Genomic DNA, 21,028 nt, shown 5'->3' on the forward strand with positions numbered 1-21,028 from the left:
TGCTCGTTTGAGCTAGGTGCACAATACAGGACAAATAAGCAACGAAACACGAGCTATGTTCACGGGGCAGCTTTGCCAGAAAATCTCTTAAACATCTATTCTTATGTGGATAATACATCAGCTTGTTGGCAAATCCCAATGAACACGTCTTTTTTCGCTGATAACAAGTTATTTTTTAGGCTTCGGCACAATATGCGTATAGAAATGAGAAATTTTAACGACAATTTAATTACCTAAGCAAAATTCATTTCTACATTGTGTTCGGTAATGAGACTGCAACTCGAGAAGAATTGTGAGCGAAATAAACATCGTGCTTGTAATACATGAAATCCCTGCACTATAACGTGAAGAAGAGTTCGTTTTTGTTGAAGAAAACATTCTTTTGCTGGAAGGCTTATAAAGACCCGTTTATACACTCAGTGCAATTTTTGCTGCGATTTTATATGCGATTTCCTTCTTTTGATAGATGTGAACGAGTGAATTATTTAAGGATATTCAAATAGAAGCTTGATGTCCAAATCAGAACATCTGCATGTAACTTATCACTGCATGGTTCACTTCTATTAAAAGAAGAAATCGCAGCACTGAAAAATCGCGTGTAAACGGGCCTTAGCTATATTGAGGAGTATTGCATGCATATATACGTAAGTAAGTCGTTTGCGCAACACGTCATCAAGGGCAGCTAAGACTATAGTCCTTCACAGACGGGTAAGTCAGCTCAACCTAATAATTTTTCACATGCATAATTTACTGAATTCGCTGAAAAAGAAACGCTACGCGTACCCGTAAACCAAACAGGGTATCTTAAAATCTCAGATTTAATATTTAGGCGTTTTTAATAAAAGAATTCGAATGCGTTCTTCTCGTCAGAATTAGTTGCTCATGTAAAGTGGGTAAGATACCAGCTTTTAAATCCTTTTAGATAACTCAGTGGTGCAGCTACATACAAAAGGGACCTAATATTCATCGATGTTTTACATCACCTTGACGGACTAGCTTTAAATTAATCATTAACGTACAATTTATGCCCTAAGATCTTCCCTTGTACCTATTTACACTGTTATACAGTGTATGTTCAACTTTCCACGACTGTGAAATGTTCTCTAGAATGTAACATACGTGATCGTGCGATGTCTCACCGATCGGCTGCTCCGATGTTCTCTCGAAGATGTCTCGAGATCAATCCGAGTCCCATTCTTCGTTTTTTATTTGTTGAAAGTGTCTGAGAGAATTTGCTTTTCTTCTTACCCGCCAACATCGCCAGATATAGACGACGAAAGCAATGGAAGTCAGTGAAAGAATTACAGCAACAGCAGTGAGGGCATCTAAGTGAAAAACACAAAAAATCATCAACTGTGTCCTTACATGCAGGGTAGCTCTGTCAGTTCTAAATATAAATAATTTTATGTCCTCTTAAGCTTCAGTTAGCTCCATCGTTAAATAATGCCCATGTAGGGCTATAATTGATCAAGGCAATATTTCTACTATTTTGTAAATTTCTATACTATAATTATTACAAACAATAGCTAACACAACCTATGCAAGCTTTCTGGTCACAGGTATCTTCACAATCTTTTTTCAGCTTCAGCTGTGAGTATTTGTTGGCGTGACACTCAGCTTCGAAATCCACAGGAACAGCAGAGGCTGTGAGACTTTATAACACGAAAATAAACAAAAATTCATAATTGGTGGACATCATCACATCAATATTCTAAACTGTTCTTTTTAGAGAAAAAGGATCATAGGCGGAGTTAGCGCTCAATCAAGTTAAATCGTAGTTAACTAGAAAATACATCATTCTGATTGGCCAATTCTGCCTCTAACTGTAAAGTTAACTACCTCTTTTTACAACAAGCCCCAGAGATAAAAGCCAGATGCGTCAATCATTGTCATTAACCACCCTTACAGATCTTATGAAGAAAACTAAATACTTACGAAATAAAATTATCCAAAGTACAGTTGTTGACTTGACAACCAGGAATGAAGAGTTCATAAGCTTTATCAGGTTGAGATGTGTCATTTCGGTAAAACATTCGAACAAAATATTTGGACGATTTTCTAGAATATTATAGTTTGATAGTCAATGACATCCATCAGCTGATGGTCATCAGCCAACTCAATAGTTTGATAGTTTTTTCTTATACCTGCTATAATACAGCTCCATCAGAAACGCTGTTGAATAAGGTGGTGGAGTACCAGAGTATAATTTTAAAGCACTCAACAAAATAACAACGGTCGTATCATGCTAAAAAAGAAAAGAAATAATACCATGCAGCTATTAATACATTCATGTATACATAGAAACAAACCATAAGTCATGACTGATTTAAATACTGCCATGACTGATACACAAGATCATGTTTAAGACCTTTCTTTGGCCTAAAAATGATCGGTATCCGAATCCTCCGGATTCCCTTATTTGGACACGGCCCATGCAGGAAAAAACTTTAATGCTGCATGTTGGGAAGATGCAGCTCTCCCGCGGTTTCCACTGGAGGAAAGTTATCCTGAGGATCAGAACCAGTGACCAGGTGAGGAAAGTTTCTCTATGTGTTCAAGCCCTTGGTTCTGCTCGAGAACTAACAGACAAAAGAAATTTTCCGGCTGCATGTGTTGAAGATAATCTCCCCCTGTGGATACCGGCCTGTGACTACAGTCATTATACCGAAGTTGAATGAGAACCAGGAAGAAAATGATGGGGTTGTGTAGCCCTGTCGTTTGTGAAAAACGGTACAATAACCATACGCATAGGTAACATCTAACGGGCTTACCGCTGAATATACATGTAATTTTCTGGATTGATCAGGGTTGTTTTTATAATTCTTCATGTTTGTTATCATCGCGCCAAGTAAGTTACCTGAAAGAAATTGATGGGACAAGATAAACTTTCTTAAATTTTTGTACCAGTTTGACAAGTATATCACGGGACATTTTATACAGGAAATATTATAAAGAAATATTTCTACCTTCAAACATCCTGGAGACCGCTGTCTGCAGTGACTTACCTCCAGATAATCTAGCCTTTTCAGGAGAATTGCATACCCAAGCCCATGCGAAATGTTGGATAATTGTCAATTTTTGAAAGACATCTTCTGTCACCCACGATGGCCAAGATAAGTTATGCGCTCTCTAAGAAAATCATGGATTATTGGATTATTCTTACGGATCTTACCATCAGACTTCCACTATTTTTACAATCACCAGAAATCGTTGTACTAATTAATAAATAAACCAGGCGAAGAAGAATGGGTCAAACGATGGGTCATCTGTATAATAATTCTAATTATTCATCATCATCATAATCTTTATTTAAAACACGAAGTCCATTTCACAAAAAAGTGTCCTTCAATGGAGACGTGTATCTATATATACCTAATTATTAAAAAACGTATATATCTGATTCTTGTATCTTCTGTCAATATTTAAGTGCAACTGGTTAAGAAGAAACTGGTTAAGGCATTAGTGCCCTAGTTGCCAGATTTCTGTATCTTCTGTCAATATTCAATTTCACAGAAAATTCCAACTATCAATACAGTTTTTCCGAATATCTCAGAGTAATACGATGGAATTGCGATTTGTTTGAAATGTACAGACAGTAAATATTTGTATAGATATATAGTGATGCGCCAAATATATTCCTAATAACCGATAGAACCGAAATTGAAGGCACGATATTTTGCTGATCATCAGCAAAGATTACATCCGAATCCAGCCATTTAATTGTTTTTCTAATAAAACCATTTATCGAATGTTTTTAAACCAGAATGTGTATTGATTTCAAACTTACGTAAAGTAATCTAATTCAGTACAACCGCGAATTATAGCGATTACAGCGATTAGGATGTATAGATATCAGTTATAATTGAATCCATATTTCCATTTCACTGATACACCAGAGTTGCAAAAAAGCTGCCAGTACGGTCGGGCACCGCCAGTGAGGAAGGCTGGGTGAGGGGCATTCTGCGTAGTTAACTAACACTACTAATGCTAGTCGTGCATGCATTGCAATAGGAAATACAAATAACACCCTAATTTGACTATCTAATTATTTATATATTTTGCTTTTTCACACATATTACTAATTTGCTTTGGTTTGAGAAAGGTTTATATTGAATCCTTAAAATTTTACCCGGAGGAAATTTTAACAGGTCTTGCAACTTTGTGATAGACGGAACTAGTTTTCACTTGTTCATCTTTTTGAACACATGAATTCATTGTACATGGAATACCTAAAACGTTTTCGGGCTCTTATTCTTTTTCCTTGAAAAATGCCTGTATGTCTTGAGATACTGGTACACAACAGTGCTTTCAATACGTACAGCTATACCAGTTCACCAAAAACTCCTACTTTAAATATTTCATGCTCAAACAATGGAGATCTCTTTTCATACCTGACAGAAAAGAAAGTCATAAACACTGGATATTGTTTTGAGTGTGAGTGATTTTGAAAGTCCAAGATTAACACTAATTTCTTCCATAAAATCCTAAAACAAAGTCAAATGGGTAATTAGCAACCCTGGGAGAAAAAGATATTAGTATACACCCGACTATTGTCTATTACAAATCCTACATTCTGATTGGCTACTCAACCATTGTCTATTCGTGATGGTGAACGTTTGGGAAAATTTCGCTCGCGCGACCGTATAAAATTGAATTAATTAAATTATTTTTCGGTGTAATTGCGGTGTATCGATTATTCTCTAAATTAATATCTCTATCATAGGTACAGGGTGTATATTAAAACAATTAGACAACGCACCTTCGTTGTCTATGAGCGAATAGTCAACTCAGGCCTCGCCTTCGTTGACTATTCGCTCGTAGACAACTCGGACTCGTTGTCTAATTGTTAATTCTAGAAATCTAGGATAATGAACAGTTGTCAAAAAATATATACTACGTACCTTATACTCTGTTTCCATCGCAATAAATTTAGGATCACTGAAAGATTTCTCTCTAATTTCTTTTAATCGCGGGCAGTTATACGCAAATGGACGAAGTAACTGAAATTATACAGTTTGATAATGTCATTAGAGGTTAGCAGAAGTGCAACTGGTTTAGGCATTAGTACCCTAGTTGCCAGATTCTTGTATCTTCTGCCAATATTTAATTTCACAGAAAAAATATAACAGTTGGAAAGTTCACAAATCTCTGGGAACAGAGGTGTAAACAAATATCCCAACAGTAATTTCAGTCAAAACACCAACCTTGTCCTGATTTTTTGGCACCGTGTGAATTGGGATCAACTGCCAAAATTGCCATTCCTTCTTATTTGGTTTGGGATTCTACATTATATAAAATTAAAAATAATATGATAATAATTATGTGCTTCGACCTCAATCATCCTCTAGACAGTAGTATCTCTGTACCTGGTATAAAGGTGGGTAAAGACCAGCCATCTGAGCTTCAGCACTCATCAAACATCAATCCTTGTCAGAACTTTGGCAGTAGACCTTTTAAAAAACCCATCAGATCAATATTTCAAGTCAAAATGGAGGCACTAGTATTAAGAATCTAGAGAGCTTAGCTAGCCTACAGCAATTAACAGCACAAGTTCATACAAAGTTATTCATGAGTGAAGATTGCAGTATGTTTACCTGTTTTCGAAGGTAGGTTTGATTCAAGAGAGTTTTTAAATATCGCTTCTTCAAGAATTTACCCATTATGAATTCTTGCTCCATACCAATCTGTAACAGAAATTTATCATTCAATATCAAACAATGGACATGAATGCAACAAAGTTGTTAATAATACTTTCCAATTAGCTTTACCTCAGTTAGCTGTCCAAGACCCTGCTTCCAGTAACTTCTGTGTTCATCTTTGGGAAATGTTACCATTGGAGATCTATCACCATGACGATACAACTGGCATACAGGTAACAGCGGTGTTAATAATTATTTAAAAATTAACCAATGCAAGTTTGAGACATTTAGTTGATGATTAATCGCAGGGATGTATTTAGGGGATGATTACAAATTGGACCAGGCAAGCCTGTTTTACTAAGCTAGCCTGTTTTACTGGGCTAGCCCATTCTACCGGGCCATTTCCTATAATTATATTCCATTTTAAGGTTTTGATTACATGCAACTGACTGGCACAAGAATGAATATACTTTAAAACCTAAGAAAGATTGAAATTTTTAAGGCTAAGCAAGACCTTTGCACAATTGTTTTCAAACACTTGCTCTAAAAAATCATACTAAAATCACTCATACAATCATTTGCTAATCCCAGCCTTGCAAACAGGACTAATTACTCAGCAAACAGGGCTAACTCAGCAAACCAGGCTAGCACAGTTCATGTATGCTCCTTACTGGGGGTGCAGGGGAGTATACTCCCTAGAGCAAGAGAAGTGCAAACACATTATATCACGGTTTATAAAAGACAATCGTGCATAAGTTTTGGCACATTTACATCATCAAAGGGCCTTTATGTTATTACGAGCAGAAGCGATGTTTCTGCGCAGAACTTTCATTTTAACTACAATTGGATTACACGTTGATGATACTCATACTGATAAAATCCCTTCGAGAAGTGTTTTTCTCTATATTAGGCAGTTGTTTTACAACATACATATACGAAATAAATACAAATATAACATAAAAAATATTTAAAAAATTAATACGCACGACATTAGCCATTTTGAGCTCCAAATCATTTCCCTTTTGTCCTGACACAAAACATAAAAAATACAATCCTAATACAAGTTTTGGACCCATTTGATTTTACACTTTTGCGTATATTACTACTCGAGGAAAACAAAAACAAACATAAGAGCCCACAGTTCGTATAGTCGACGTCGTTAAATATTCGTCAAACAAAATAGTCACCCCCTGGTCTTCATATTATTTTGGATTGCTTCAGGGGGGTTAGTTTTCTGTTCACAGTATTTCTCACTATTTGATGAGTGCTCGACGGAGTGACATTGATCTTGTTGTGTGGAAGTTCGCTTTTGATATTTTTTTCACAAAAAAATGTATGAAAGACTCATCCAAGTTGCATTACAGAAACATCTGCATGCATGCATAGTGGTGGTGGCGTTTCAATAGCGTCTGTTGTCACCTTTACTCCTCCTATTTAATGTAGTAGTGTATGTAGTCCTGTAGATTTTACGGCTACTTCGGTCGGCAACTGACATTTTTTTCAGTGCGAATGAAAATACTTCTGTACAAGATTGCTTATATAAAGGGAGAAAGATCCAGCTTTTAATCCAATTTAAAAACCCAGTTACTGTATATACACAAAAGGGATCCAATTTTATAAATACTTAAATTACCAGGACGAATCACTATTGTTATATAGCCTAATGTATTGTCCATTCTTTTTCTGTTGTATTCGTCGTTACTATATAACAAAACACTAAATGCATGTATTTTTACTCGGGAATAGCGAGTTTTGCTTTCCCTTAAAAACTCGATTGAGACTTTCGGGAGAAGAAAAACTCAGTATTTTCCTCGGAGGCAAACATCAAATGTATAATGTACAATTTATCTATTAAGAACAGAGTGCGTTTAATTACCCCCACGACTGTAAAACGTCCTCTACTACTCTAGGATATTGTGACATACGTCGTCGTGCGATTCTCCTCCGATTGGCTACTCCGATGCTCTCGCGAACATGTCTCGCGATTATTCCGAGTCCCACTCTTCGTTTTCAATTTGTTGGAAATGTCTAAGAGATTTTGCTTTTCTTCTAACCTGACAACGCCGCACGACGTACCCCACGAAAGCAATAAACACCAGCAACAGGATTATAAGAACAGCAGCGAGAGCATCTAAGAAGAAAAACACAAAACTTGCCTACCACTTTTTCTATAAAATATTGCTACAAACGGGCTTCGAGAAAAAAAGTCATGGCAAACAAGGACAACTTTCGTGTTAAAAATTACTCTTCCCTTCTCAATTATTTGTCAGACCTAAAAATTCCTTCCACAATAGGGCGCTTTTACACTATGCAACTTGCAATTAAAATTTTGGAGGATGTTAATTTGTGAAGAGTGTTCCAAATGGTAAGGAAACGTTAGCAGATCGTGTTGTGTCAACTTTAGATGCCCCAGGAGTAAAATTGCATTGCAAGTTGCAAGGAAAGTTACATAGTGTAACACCGCCTTAAAGGCCTGCATTCACGTTAGTGACGTTACACATGTATTAACGATGAACGTTGATAGCCGTACTAAAAATTGATTCAATTAATTTCTTATGATAATAATAGTCCTAGCTATCAAACCAACAAGCTATCAACTGCAAATTTTGTTGGAAACATTTTTGGAAAATGTGAAAAGTGCATGTAGTCCTGTGTGCGAATTTCACGAACTTAAATGTTCAATGTTTGCATTACGTATCGAAGAAAAATAACCATTTTTGCCTTGGAAGATTGAAGATAATACTGCGCTCCGCTAGTCTAGAAGCTTGTGATCCAATTTTTAAAATTTTTACTAGGATTTATAACCTTTACAAGATTTCAGGCCACAGGTATCTCCGTCATCTTTTTTCAGCTTTTGTGAGCATCTTTCAGTGTGACACTCAGCTTCAAAGTCCACAGGAACAGCAGAGGCCGTGAGACTTTACAAAACGAAAACATACAAAAAATCATATTTGGCCATCAATATATATTCTAATCTGTTCTTCCTAGAGGTAGGTAAGGGTTAACACGTTCGATAGTTCGCACAGCTTATATTCAGAGAAGTGAAAAACTGTATATTTTGAATGGCCGTTCGTAGAAATAGTGATGGAAGAATTATTAGTCATTTTAGTTTCTCACATCTTATCAAATATACAAGAGCAATACTTACGACGTAAAATTATCCAAAGTACAGTTGTTGACTTGGCAACCAGGAATGAAGAGTTCATAAGCTTTATCAGGTTGAGATGTGTCATTTCGGTAAAACATTCGAACAAAATATTTGGACGATTTTCTAGAATATTAGAATATGATAGTTTGATAGTCATCAATGACATCCACTGATGGTCATCAGCCTACTTTAATTAACAACGAAAAAGCATGTGGAATTTTAAGAAAATACAAATATACTGTAAGGAAATACATTTATGATTTATATAGATTCATGCGTGGTTTCAACTTTAAGAGTTTTCTCGCTCTTAATAAAGTGTCGATCATACTGCATGCGATATTCTTATACCTGCTATAATACAGCTCCATCAGAAACGCAGTTGAATAGGGTGGTGGAATACCAGAGTATATTTTCAAAGCGCTTAACAAAGCAACAACGGTCGTATCATGCTGTATATAAAAACAAATAACAACGGTCGTATCATGCTGTATATAAAAACAAATAATTAAAATCTATTAGAAAATGTATGGAGTTTAGAGACAAACTGTAAAGCCTTAGTGAAGAAGTGAATTCCAACTTGGGAAACCAATGGCCCTATGATTTACGATCGAAAAATGACGAGTCGTGTAGCGTAGGCCTTTTTTGCAAATAGTACAATACTGCCTTAGTTTTTAGGCAGTTGTTTTTACGGCATTTGACACGTGTGAAAATACGTTCCAATATAACCAAAAAATAGCTTGGCATCGTCTTCCAATAACGTCTCATCAAATGTGGTTTGACCTGAGAAGCTTACCGCTGAATATACATACAACTTTTTCGATTGATTCGGATTTTTTCTAAAATTCTTCATGTTTGTTACCATTGCGCCAAGTAAGTTACCTGAATAAAAATCAGTTTAAACCGTAATTCTTTGATTTATAAACCTTAGAATTTTTAAATTGAGGATTCACTTTAATAATTGTTAGCTTCAAAGCTGTGATTTTATTGCTTTTCCAGCACTATTAGAACAAATTGAAGTTAATGAGTTCACGGCAACCAGGCATATAATCCATCGTAATTATCGCTACTCTGGTTTTAATAAATGAAAGTAATCACCACACTGTCCACACAAAGATTAACTTTCACGACCCGTGTGGTGATTACTTTCATTTATTAAAACCAGAGTAGCGATAATTACGATGGACTATTAGAACAGTTAAAAAATCACTATCCGGTGAATAGTGCTATCCTTTGTACAACCGTCTTCTGCTGTCTACGTATGGAATAAAGTAGCTTTGTCCCACTAATTACAGGTGGCTTACCTCCAGTTAATTTAGCCTTTTCCGGAGAATTGAACATCCAAACAAAATCGAAATATTGAAGAATTGTCAATTTATTGAAGACATCAGGTGTCACCCACGTTGGCCAAGATAAGTTATGAGCTCTCTAGGGAATAACAAGAATAAAGTATTGCAACTATTGCTCTAATTTTTGTGGGGAAATGCCAGTATATTTGTATGACCGAAAGCCTCAAACTGAACAGACTATCCCAATGTTTAATAATTCATGCTCATACCTGACAGAACAGGGAGTCGTAAGCTTTGTATATTGTTGTCAGGTTGAGTGATTTCGAGAGTCCAAGTTTAGCGCTAACATTTCCCATAAAATCCTAAAAAATATATCAAAACAGATCATAACAATTTCAGGCAAAGATTGGTCTCTAAAACCTTATACCTAAGTATACTATACCTTGTACTTCTTTGCCATTGCAACAAATTTGGGATCATGGTATGATTTCTCACTAATTTCTTGCAACCGAGGGCAGTTATAATCATATGGACGAAGTAACTGAAATTAAACAAAGTAATTTTATCATAAAGGTTCAAGGAGGCACATTTATTAAAGTATTATCAGTACCCAGTGAGGGGTTATGCTTCTGCCCAAATTTCATTTCATATACGAGTTAGAAAATACAAGGACCACTGGCAAGAAAGTTGTAAAACATTATTACATGAAGTGAAAATACCAACCATATCCAGATTTTTTGGCACAGTGTGAATTGGGATCAACTGCCAAAATTGCCATTCCTTCTTATTTGGTTGAGGATTCTATGTTTCAATTGTAAGAAACATGATTAAAATCACTTAATTTTATATTTCATTTGAGTAATTCTCAAGACAATCAATACCAGGTATAAAGGTGGGTAGAGCCCAGCCATTTGAGCTTCAGCACTCATCAAACATCTATCCCTATCTGAACTTCGACAGTGGACCTTAATTAAAAAATCATTCTGATCAACTTTCAGCGAATGGCATCAGTATTAAGAATTTATAAAGAGTTTAGGTAGCTGCTTCTGCTGTAGCATAGCACAAGTTACTACATATGTTGCTATATTGCTGGATTGAGATTACAATATTTTCACCTGTTTTCTAAGGTAAGTTTGATTCAAGATAGTTTGTAAATATCTTTTCTTCAAAAATTTACCCATCAGAAATTCTTGTTTCATACCAATCTGTAATTGAAATTAAGCAAACACAAGCTATGAACATAGTGCAAAACATTAATATTCATATGTAAACAAGATATTAATAATAATTATGGATAAACTGACAGTATACCTCAGTTAGCTGTCCAAGACCCTGTTTCCAATAACTTTTGTGTTCATCTTTAGGAAATGTGGCAACTGGAGACCTATCACCATGTCGATACAACTACCAAAGACGAAACATTAGTTTTAAGATTTTCACACATGTGACATTGGCACATTGCTGTTTCTTCAAGCTTCATATTTTACATGTAACAAAATAGAATAGCATTCTCACATGTGTGACTAGAGAATCACTAGAGAATACTGTAATTATTCGAATAAACGCCGCGGCGTTTATTAAATTTCTAGCAATTAAGATGCGGCGTTTATTCGAGGGCGGCGTTTATTCAAGGGAGGCGTTTATTACAAACTCGTAACAACTCTGAATTTCAGTGTGTAATTTAAACGCCAATTTAACCAATACAATCAATCCCCCAAAAAAACTAAGTATAAAAGTTATGTGTCTTTTCTATTTATATAATTATATAGGAAAATTGAACTGTGGTTATAAATAAATGCTTCAAATAAACGCCGCAATGACGAAAAGGTTGCGGCGTTTATTTGAGGGCGGCGTTTATTTGAGGGCGGCGTTTAATGATATTTTTGCTTGTCCCTGCGGTGTTAATTCGAGGGCGGCGTTTATTCGAGGGAGGCGTTTATTCGAGTAATTACGGTACTCAAAATTGGCACATTTTTGGCAAATTAGAAAGGGTAGAGCAATTATAGAGGTAAGAGCAATTATAATATATCTTGGCATTTACATTGTCAAGTGCTTAGGCAAATAATGTTGGTTGCAGCACAGTCCAGTTAATTGGGCTGCATTCGGTTGTTGATGAAAACATTGCAATAATAAATACTTTAGTCAAAATGAATTAGGTCACACCAAATTTTACTTTTAGTTTCCCAACCACCATCTGCATGTCAGTGGAATGCCTTCTTATTATTTGCCATTATGAAAGTTTATGGAATAAAATGAGCAAAGACTTCTATTGTGTTTTTACATTACATTTTCATAATGTTAATACATCAAATGTGCAAAGTACACTTTTGGAACATTTGTGTACTTAACCTTACTGCGCATTTCTCCTGGAATATCATATTAGATAGCAAAAATGGGCTGTGTGTAGGCCTGTAGGTGCACAAATCTCAAGATGTGAAGGGCAGGAAACCAATGTCTAATTTGGTCTAGCCCTAGCTAATAATTGCCTATGGCTATATAAATTTATGGCCATATAAATTATATAGCTATAGCAAAATGTTTTACAGTTCAATAGCAGTCAGAGCATTGGTGCATACTCAAAGTGCCCATGAAATATACTTCCCTTTAGTTGCATTGCAAAATTAATTTGAAATCTCATAGTGTCATTCTTTCATAAAAATTTGTTTTTCAAATGGTGGGTCAGTTTTTTGACAGCTTTTCCTTCTTAAAAAAATGGTGATTCCACTGATATCAAAAGTGATACACTGAATATAACAATAGATATAATTACGAACCATATTTTATAAAAAATATTCAAGTGACAATTGACATTAATATTTAATAGCAATCAGTGAGCATTAGTAATATACAATCTATACAGAAATTAAAACAAAAATTTACTCACAACATTAGACATCTTAAGCTCCAAATCATTTTCCTTTTGTCCCGATACAAAATATAAAAAACACAAAACTGATACAAGTTTTAAACACATTTTATATACTCTTAGCGAATGACATAAAATCCAGGAAGGAAAATATTCAAAATAAAAACAGATGTGTGAGCCTTCAGTATTCTGTGCTGCAGTTCAACAACCATTACTTCATGTTTTACTTTATTTAATACAGAGGAAAATAAAGACGTAATTTTGTCACTAGGCGTCAACCAAAATCGTGCTTGCAAAAAAAAACGTGTATGCAAATAATTAGACCATAAAACAAGTCCGACCTCTCTTCACTTTCCGATGCTCCACGGGACAAAAAAAAATTCCCAAAGTGCACTAAATCAGGCGCAGAGTTGTCCTATGAATATGTTTATTACACATTGTCTAATTACCTAACATATTTATTGATAATAATTTGCATTAGTTTATATTGAATGACTTTGTCTTGATTTCTTCCTTAACTATATCTCTGAAAAAACATAGAAAAACAGAAGTTGAAAATTAAGTCGATGATTCCATTGTCTGTCGTTATTTAAGTCAATAATGTCATTTTCTGATGTTAACTTCAAGTTATCATCAACTACTGAAGTTTCTAAGTTTCATAGCATTCGTTATATTGAAGACGTTATCATACGAGAAGTTATACCGTACCTTATAAAATTTTTGATTGTTGCAATTAACCAGAAAAGATAGAATAAAGGCAGATGATAAGAACGGTATGAAGGAACAGTAAATACAACATGATTGGCCACCGTCCTCTTGCTTGGCCACACAAAAGGCGGGCGAGTAAACCGCTGAAAATATTAATACAGACAACATCAGTTATGATGTATTCATTTATGCAGTAAGTTCTACATTTTACACATGGTGGACAATATTGGCTGCATTTTGCAATGTACGCCATCCCACAAAAGGTGTTTTTTAAAACACATTGTTTAACAAACACACTGTTTAACACTGCAGGAAATGTATACCTGGATTGAAGACAGCCACGTAGACTAAGTAAGGACGTCTGACTTCTTCGGTCTGGAAAATGATTGAAACAAGATCAATTTTTTGCCCAGCATGAAATATACCATCAATTGATGCGCACTTACTTATATGTGAAGCTCGATGTTGATACAGCTGACCACCATGACTTGCAGGCGATCCTGTCAGTGGTACTGTCTCTTCATCCAAGATATTAACTCGATGCTGGTGTGGAAAAATTCAATTTCTTGGTTTATTACTACAGTCAGAAATTGTCAGTGGAATGCACCATGCACTGATGCTAAAGTCTGGCTCCTCAACAAGGCGGATATTCCAGATAACAGATTTTACATGGTCTACATTTAAAAACATCACACAATCACATCAGTTAACTTACATCTCTTTTTTGATGTTGTTCTTCCAGCAAGATCTCTAACTCTTCCCGGCGACTTCTCTCTTCTTGCAATGTTTGCTTTAAACAAAACACAAACATATTTATGAATGTACTGCCTGTGAACTGTCAATAGTCCGTGTAGTTTTAACTAGAAAAACCAATCCGCAAACCGTTATAAATGACGTTTACCTCAAGTTCAGACAATTGTAGACTTGTTTCCTCTTGAACACGAGCCGCGTCAGCGAGTCTAAACATTAACGATAAAGCTTTAGATATGACCTCGTTTTCACGATTAGCTTTCTTGGTATATGAAAATTATCTATCCATATTTCCTGCACTGGATCAATCAACTCAATTTATAAAATTAAACAAATAGTAAGGTCTAATTCCTTGCGAGAAAAGCCAGTGAAAATACGGCTTATAAACAAAATAGTTTTCAAGGCTCTTCTTTACTTATCGCAAAAACTTATTCGTGATATGACTGTATATCCAATCAAAATGCTTTTGTTTCTATTTTTTTTCCCGACAAGGGGAAAAAAGGCTTTAGCCTAGACAATACAAAAACTCCACTTCAAATTTATCAGATGATATCAGAGAAACTTTATTACCTTGCAAGAAGTTTGTTCATTCTCTCGTCTCCCTGAGGAACATCATTAACACTTGCATTGAACATTGTGTCCGTCTAAGGAATTAAAATATTTCATTTTGTTTTAGATATATCTGCTTCTCTTTCTGATTCTCGCCATCAAAAGCAAGCAGAGCATTTTCCTACCTCATCCAGATCCGTCCGTGTCTCGTTCAGTGTTCCATACTCTGAGGCAGAACTCGAGACAATCTTCTCTTCGACTAGTCCTCCACGGTCAACAAGCCGTTTACGTTCGGCGATCTCTTTATTTAATTGTCGTTTCAATTCTTCATTTTGGACTTCTTTGCTTGCGACATAATTCCGAAGACTCTCACGATCATACTCAGCTTTCGCTAAGCTTTGCCTCAATTGTTCGTTCGTGTTTTGGCCTTTTAGGACCGCTTCACGGGTGTTCATTGACTCTTGGGCCAAAGCCGATTTCAGTTTTTGATTTTCATCCCGAAGTTGTTCAACAATACTTGATCTCTCCGCGTTCTTTGCTTCATTCCCCGTACTAAGTGAATCAATCAAAGCTTCTTTTTCATATATTTCGCGTTCTAATTCTTCCTTAGAACGCTCAAGTTTATCGATAATTAAATTAGCTTTCAAACATTCTTGAGTTTTCTCGTCCCTACTGTTTATAGCGGCTTCGAGATCTCGTCTCAAACCTTCGCTGATATTATGAAATTTCGCAAAAATCTCATCCTTTTCCTGTCGAGTTTTATCAAGATCTCGCAGTAATTCCTTTTTCTCATCTCGGAATTTTTCTTGGAAACCACTATCTCCACTTTTCTGCAATTGTTCAACGTTTCTTTCCTTACCCGGCATACGAATCTTCGCGGCCAAAGCTTCTTTCTGTGCCATAATTTCCGCCAACTCTTCTCGTAAATTCTGCAAACTTTTCTCCTTTTCTAAATTTTGCTTCCGAGAATTCTCCAAATCAAACGTCACTCCTTCGTACAATCTTTTGAATTCCTTCTTTTGCTTGGCTTTCGATGCTTCATTTTCCTTCATGTTCGCAGCTAAACGCTTTTCTAATGCTAGGATCTTATTCTGGGAATCTTGAAGTTCAAGTTTCTCGGAATCTCGTTTATTCTTGTCTTTATTTAATTCGTCGATTTCATTCTGAAGTTCAGTTACACGTTCTTCCATGTTCTTCAAACGCTCATACAGTGCGCTATTCTTGTCCATAACCTGCTGCTTTTCTTGGACTTGACTTTGCAAATGCATGATATTATTGCCTTTGCTGACGTTATCTTGTAACGTCAACTCAAAACGATACCCGAGGTTCGTGAATTCCTCATTAACTCGCTGGATCTCATCTTGAACACTGACAATAATCTGATCTTTCTCGTTCAACATTTTATCATACTCGTTTCGCAAGGACTCGACAGCGCCGCCACGCTCCTCCACTGCTTCTTCCAACTTCTTTCTTAAAACATTGATTGCCTCTTCCTTTGTCAAACTACTCTGCTGTAAGTCTGATTTCAAGCCTGCCACGATCTCCTCCATATGAGATCTCTCTTTCTGCGCCTCGGACAAACTTTCTTGTAGGGAAAGCGCGACTGCCTTCAATTGAGCCTCCAAATCCTCGTTTTTACTTTGAGCTGTGGACAATTGTTCGTATACAGAACGAAGTTCTCCTTCAGAATGATCTAACTTTTGCTCCATATCTTCTATCTCTTTGATTTTCTCATCCAAGGTAATTTGATCAAAGCACGGATTATCAGTAGCCTGTGTCACTGTCTGTTTAACTCTCAACGCTTGCCTTAATTCTTCGCGATCTTTTAAAGCCTTTTCCAAATCAACGTTCAACGCCATTATCACATTCTCGAGCTCACGTTTCTGTTCAGATCTTAGCTCCAAATCTTTTCTCAAAGTCGACGAAATTACATCCAATTCCTCTCTGCGTTTTCTTTCATTCTCAAGAACATTCGAAGTGTCGTGCAACTCTTGAGACAGCTTCCCAGCGCGAGTGGTTGCTGCCTCAAGGTTACGTCCAGTTTCAGCTATAACACCTTCCTTAATAATACTTGTATTCTGTGACTCGTCTTGTGTTTCTCTCAACTGCTCTGCGAGAGAGCCGTTTTCAGACAATAAATTTTCACATTCCAAAGTTTTAGACTGGAGCGTCCGCGAAGTATTATGTATAGTTTCGTTTGCAGTATCAAGCTCTTTCTCCAGTTGTTCAATGACACTATCTTTCTCACTCAAACTTGAGTTCATTTCATTTTGTAAATTCATCAATTTTACTTCGTCTTGCCTAATCTGATTCATCGAACGATCATGTAAGCTCCTCTGTGACTCTAATTCATCAGTCAGGTTTTGAAGTTTTTCTCTAGAAGTATCAAGATCATTACGCAGATCCTCGATGACGTGATCTTTTTCAGAGATGGTTTTTTCAAGATTTTCTTTAAACATAGCCATGTTTGCTTCTAACTCATTTTTAATTTTATCACTGTAATCCTTCTCCTCAGTGACTTTTTTCAACTGTTCGTCCAAGTTTTGAATTCTTTCCTGAGCCTCGCTTAGTTGTGCACGAGCTATCTCCCCATCTTTATTATGTTCATCAATACTATCTTGTAGCGAATGTCTAAGAGATCCAATTTCATTTTCAAGAGCATTTCCTCGTTCAGTGACTTCGTTATAACTGCGTCTCCACATATCAAGTTGTCCCTTTAGTTCATCACCTCGAGACAAGGCGTCATTCAGATCATTACTAAGTGTCTCAATATGACTGTTTTGTTGCTTTAATCTCGCGTCATATTCAGACTTTAATTTGTCCAAGGTTTCATCTCCCTTTTGCTCTAAAGCCTTCCTCTGCGACATCAAGTTCTTAACTATTTCTTCCTTCTCTTCGACAATTTCAGCCATTTCTTTCCGAAGTGTCGTTATTGCGTGTTCCTTCTCGACAGCATCATCTTTAGCCTGAGCTAAATTTTTATTTATTTGTTCAACTTCACTTCGCGAGTTCTTTAACATGTTTTTAAGTTTATGAGAAATCTTTTTAACCTTCTCTAATTCGTGGAAGACCTCAGCTCGCTCTTCTTTTTCTTTCTCAAGTTGATCCATGACAATTTTTCTGTCCCTCCCCTCCCTTTCTAGTTCTTCTTTAAGGAACTTCAATTGATTTTCAGTCTCGTCCACTTGACCGGACGTTTGAACCAGTTCTCGTTCAAGCTTCTCACTTTCTGATGTCATTTCAGGGCGATATTCGATGATTGCACTCCCCCCTTCGGGCTTCTCCCCGAGCTCTAAATCGTTCACGGCTTTCACCAGGGCTCGTCCTTCTTGTTCCTGCCACAGCGGAGACTCCACTTCCGGTAAGATCACATCATTGTAAGCCTTGGTCACGTCATGGATGGTTTTAGCGCCTGGTCCAACATTTTCCTTGCTTTCTTGGAGACGCTTTTTCAAATCTTTTATTTCTCCATCCCGAATTTCAATCTGTCTATCAGCTTCATCAATTAAACCTTTAAGGTCTTTCACGTTCCCGATTAAAACGTCATTTTCACTTCGTAAAATATCCTTTTGTTGTTCAGCTTCAATATGTAACTCTTCCATTTTTTCTGTTAAACTATTCTTCTCGTTCTTCATACTGTCTATTTCTTTCTTTAGAGCATTGTTATTTCCTTCCAGTTGAGCCATGCTATTGATTTCTTCATACGCATCGTTTAATTTCATCTGCAGTTCTTCATTAGCCGAAAACAGCTCCTTATTTTCCGAGTTTTCTGTAGCCCTGCGGAGCTCTTCCTCATGTTGTCTATACACTTCATGTAGTTTGTCTTGATTTAGTTTCTCGCTGGTCTCAATGCGCTCTCTGGACTCCACAATAATTGCTTCTTTCTCTTTAACAAATGCTTCCATTTCATCTCTTAGATCTTGACATTTCTTCTCACTCTGCTGTTTATCTCTTCTTGTTTCTTTCAATTCTGTATCAAGACTCTTGCCAAGTTGTTTTAACTGCCTGTTAACCAAACTAATCTCATGAAGCTCGCGTTTTACAGTTTCCAATTCTTTTTCAACTTCCTTCAACGACCGTCCCTTGGGATCCCTTTTCGACCCGTCGTGTACGCCCTTACCGTCCACATTACTGGCTTTTTGAGCCTCGCCAGATGCTCTGACTTCCTTATCATGAACTTGAGCTCTCAAGCTATCCAACATCTGGGCTGTATTATTACGATCAGACATCACCCGCTCCAAATCTCCTCTCAACCCCGATACGATGTGATCAAAGTCTCTTCGAAGCTTGCCGTATGCTGCTCGGTCTTCGGTCGCTACCGTCAGCTCAGCCTGGAGCCGAGTGACTTCGCTGCTCAAATCTCGAAGCTGTTCCAAAGCCTTTTCATCAGCGTCCCCATTTGTGCTACTTTTGCCCAGTCGATCTTCCTTATCTAATCGAAGTTGCTCTATTTCGCGTTGAAGTCTTTCATTAGTCTCTGAAAGTTCGGAGTTGTTTAAACTTGAGATCAGGTCTTTCAATGTTTCATTCTCGCCAGCAAGTGCAGCGGTTTGTAAGTTTTTGCTGTTTAATTGTTCTGCGATTTTCGAATTATCTTTCTGAAGCGACTCTAACTCATTATTCAGGTGATCTAATTGGGCTTTTAAATCCAAATTTTCATCAGCTAGTGTCTGTATTTCAGTATTAGTAGTTTCATACTCGGTCATTAATGGATCTGATGACGATGCTGTGAGAACTTCTTCAACAACACTACGCTTCACGATATCTTCACGGATCGCATGAGGCTTTTCTCCATCAACATTGTCATCTGAATGGCTCGATATTTCCACTTTCCCCACTTTCGTACGCAGTGCAGAAACTTGTCCCTGCAGATTTTCAATTTTCCGCCTCTGTTCCTCACTGGTCTGGCTCACATCATCGCATTTCTGATGAGTTTCCTTGAGCTTACCTCGGAGTTCCTCTAGTATACTTTCCTTCTCAACCAAAGTGCTTTCAAAGTCTTCACGGATTTGATTACAAACTTTAGCTTTTTCTTCTCTCAGATGTCCCTGAACTTTTTCATTGTCATGAACTTGTCTGACCAGATCCGAGAGCAATTCTGGTAACATCGTTTTTATTTGCTCTACACTTTGATCAACCTCCACGTTTCCGAGAATTTTGAATAATTTCATGAAATGACCATCACTGAGTTGGGTGTTTTCAATCAAGCGTTGTTCAAAGTGGTTTCGTTCATTTTGTAAAACTTCGATATCCAATTGAAGGCGGTCAATCTCTTCAGTGGCTTGAGCAATGGTCAACTTAAACTCCTCATTTGATGAGCTGACACTTTGCTTTTCTTCATTCAACTCTGCGATAACAACCTTAGCTTTCTCAAATTGTTCTCCCAAAACCGACATTTCTTGCTCTTTGCCCACAAGTTTTAAATCAGCTTCTTTCAGTTGGTTAGTCAAATCTTCTTTTTCAATCATCAAACCATACATTCCCTTTTCCAGAACTTCCTTAACCTTCGCCATTTCTACTTTTACTTCACTATTTTCCTTCTGGCTGTTATCGAGTTTCTTTGAGAGTGCATCCATTTCTACTTCTTTTTCCGTCAGCTTTCTTTGCCACTCCGTTTCAATCTCCTTGCATACTTCCACTTTTTCGTTTTGTAATTTCTCAATCTCCAACTTATAACTTTCTTCAGTCGATTCCCAGTTTCTGTTTTGTTTCTCGCATTTCCTTTCAGACTCGGTCCAGTTTCCAAGCAGTTGACTCACGATTTTGTTACTACGCATGCGCGTCTCCCCAGGCGTTGCCGTTTCCAAGGCAAGAACTTCGAGTAGCCCTTCGTCTTGGTTCGTGTCTCGTACACACGAGTCGATATGTTCATTTATTTCTCGGAATTCTCGAGAAATTTCTTGATATTTTTCATTGAGAAGATCATGTGCTTCAGTTTGTTTCGACAAACGATCCTCCAAACTTTCAATTACTGTATCTTTAGATGAACGAAGTTCGGAAACCTGTCAATAAAAAGAGAAGTTTCTTTAGGCTTAGGCCTAAACAATAATTTGCCTCTCCAAAAGTTAGGTATTTTCAACAT

The 21,028-nt window shown here is 36.8% G+C and overlaps 3 protein-coding genes across 3 annotated transcripts in view; all 3 read right to left on the reverse strand.

Annotated features, from left to right (window-relative positions):
• Positions 1 to 209: 209 nt before the first annotated feature.
• Positions 210 to 6,778, reverse strand: LOC114530906 (prostatic acid phosphatase-like). Its single transcript, XM_028552527.1, is given in 13 exon segments — positions 210 to 1,325; positions 1,537 to 1,652; positions 1,936 to 2,058; positions 2,145 to 2,245; positions 2,772 to 2,857; positions 3,006 to 3,129; positions 4,392 to 4,484; positions 4,902 to 5,000; positions 5,205 to 5,264; positions 5,367 to 5,450; positions 5,595 to 5,684; positions 5,769 to 5,861; positions 6,626 to 6,778. Coding segments are annotated over 13 exon segments (1,305 nt in total). The 5' UTR covers positions 6,716 to 6,778; the 3' UTR covers positions 210 to 1,179.
• Positions 6,779 to 7,187: 409 nt separating this feature from the next.
• On the reverse strand, positions 7,188 to 13,230 carry LOC114530990 (prostatic acid phosphatase-like). The gene is made up of 13 exons (XM_028552619.1): positions 12,958 to 13,230; positions 11,385 to 11,477; positions 11,189 to 11,278; positions 10,955 to 11,038; positions 10,797 to 10,874; positions 10,516 to 10,614; positions 10,343 to 10,435; positions 10,089 to 10,212; positions 9,581 to 9,666; positions 9,136 to 9,236; positions 8,788 to 8,910; positions 8,445 to 8,557; positions 7,188 to 7,770 (listed from the first exon to the last, which is right to left on the reverse strand). Exons 1-13 carry the CDS (start codon positions 13,045 to 13,047, stop codon positions 7,625 to 7,627), a joined length of 1,320 nt encoding a protein of 439 aa, XP_028408420.1. The 5' UTR covers positions 13,048 to 13,230; the 3' UTR covers positions 7,188 to 7,624.
• Positions 13,231 to 13,320: 90 nt separating this feature from the next.
• LOC114530985 overlaps positions 13,321 to 21,028 on the reverse strand; it is a 36,150-nt gene continuing 28,442 nt past the window's right edge. The window contains exons 22-29 of the mRNA XM_028552610.1: positions 15,132 to 20,948; positions 14,968 to 15,041; positions 14,549 to 14,606; positions 14,363 to 14,437; positions 14,094 to 14,190; positions 13,971 to 14,022; positions 13,648 to 13,790; positions 13,321 to 13,465 (exon numbers count right to left, since the gene is read on the reverse strand). Coding sequence (XP_028408411.1) covers positions 13,673 to 13,790; positions 13,971 to 14,022; positions 14,094 to 14,190; positions 14,363 to 14,437; positions 14,549 to 14,606; positions 14,968 to 15,041; positions 15,132 to 20,948 — 6,291 coding nt within the window. The 3' untranslated portion in view covers positions 13,321 to 13,465; positions 13,648 to 13,672. The remainder of the gene's footprint in view (positions 13,466 to 13,647; positions 13,791 to 13,970; positions 14,023 to 14,093; positions 14,191 to 14,362; positions 14,438 to 14,548; positions 14,607 to 14,967; positions 15,042 to 15,131; positions 20,949 to 21,028) is intronic.

Source organism: Dendronephthya gigantea, unplaced genomic scaffold (assembly GCF_004324835.1).
Source record: "Dendronephthya gigantea isolate DGI-Jeju-01 unplaced genomic scaffold, DenGig_1.0 000067F, whole genome shotgun sequence".
Classification (NCBI taxonomy): Eukaryota; Metazoa; Cnidaria; class Anthozoa; order Malacalcyonacea; family Nephtheidae; genus Dendronephthya; species Dendronephthya gigantea.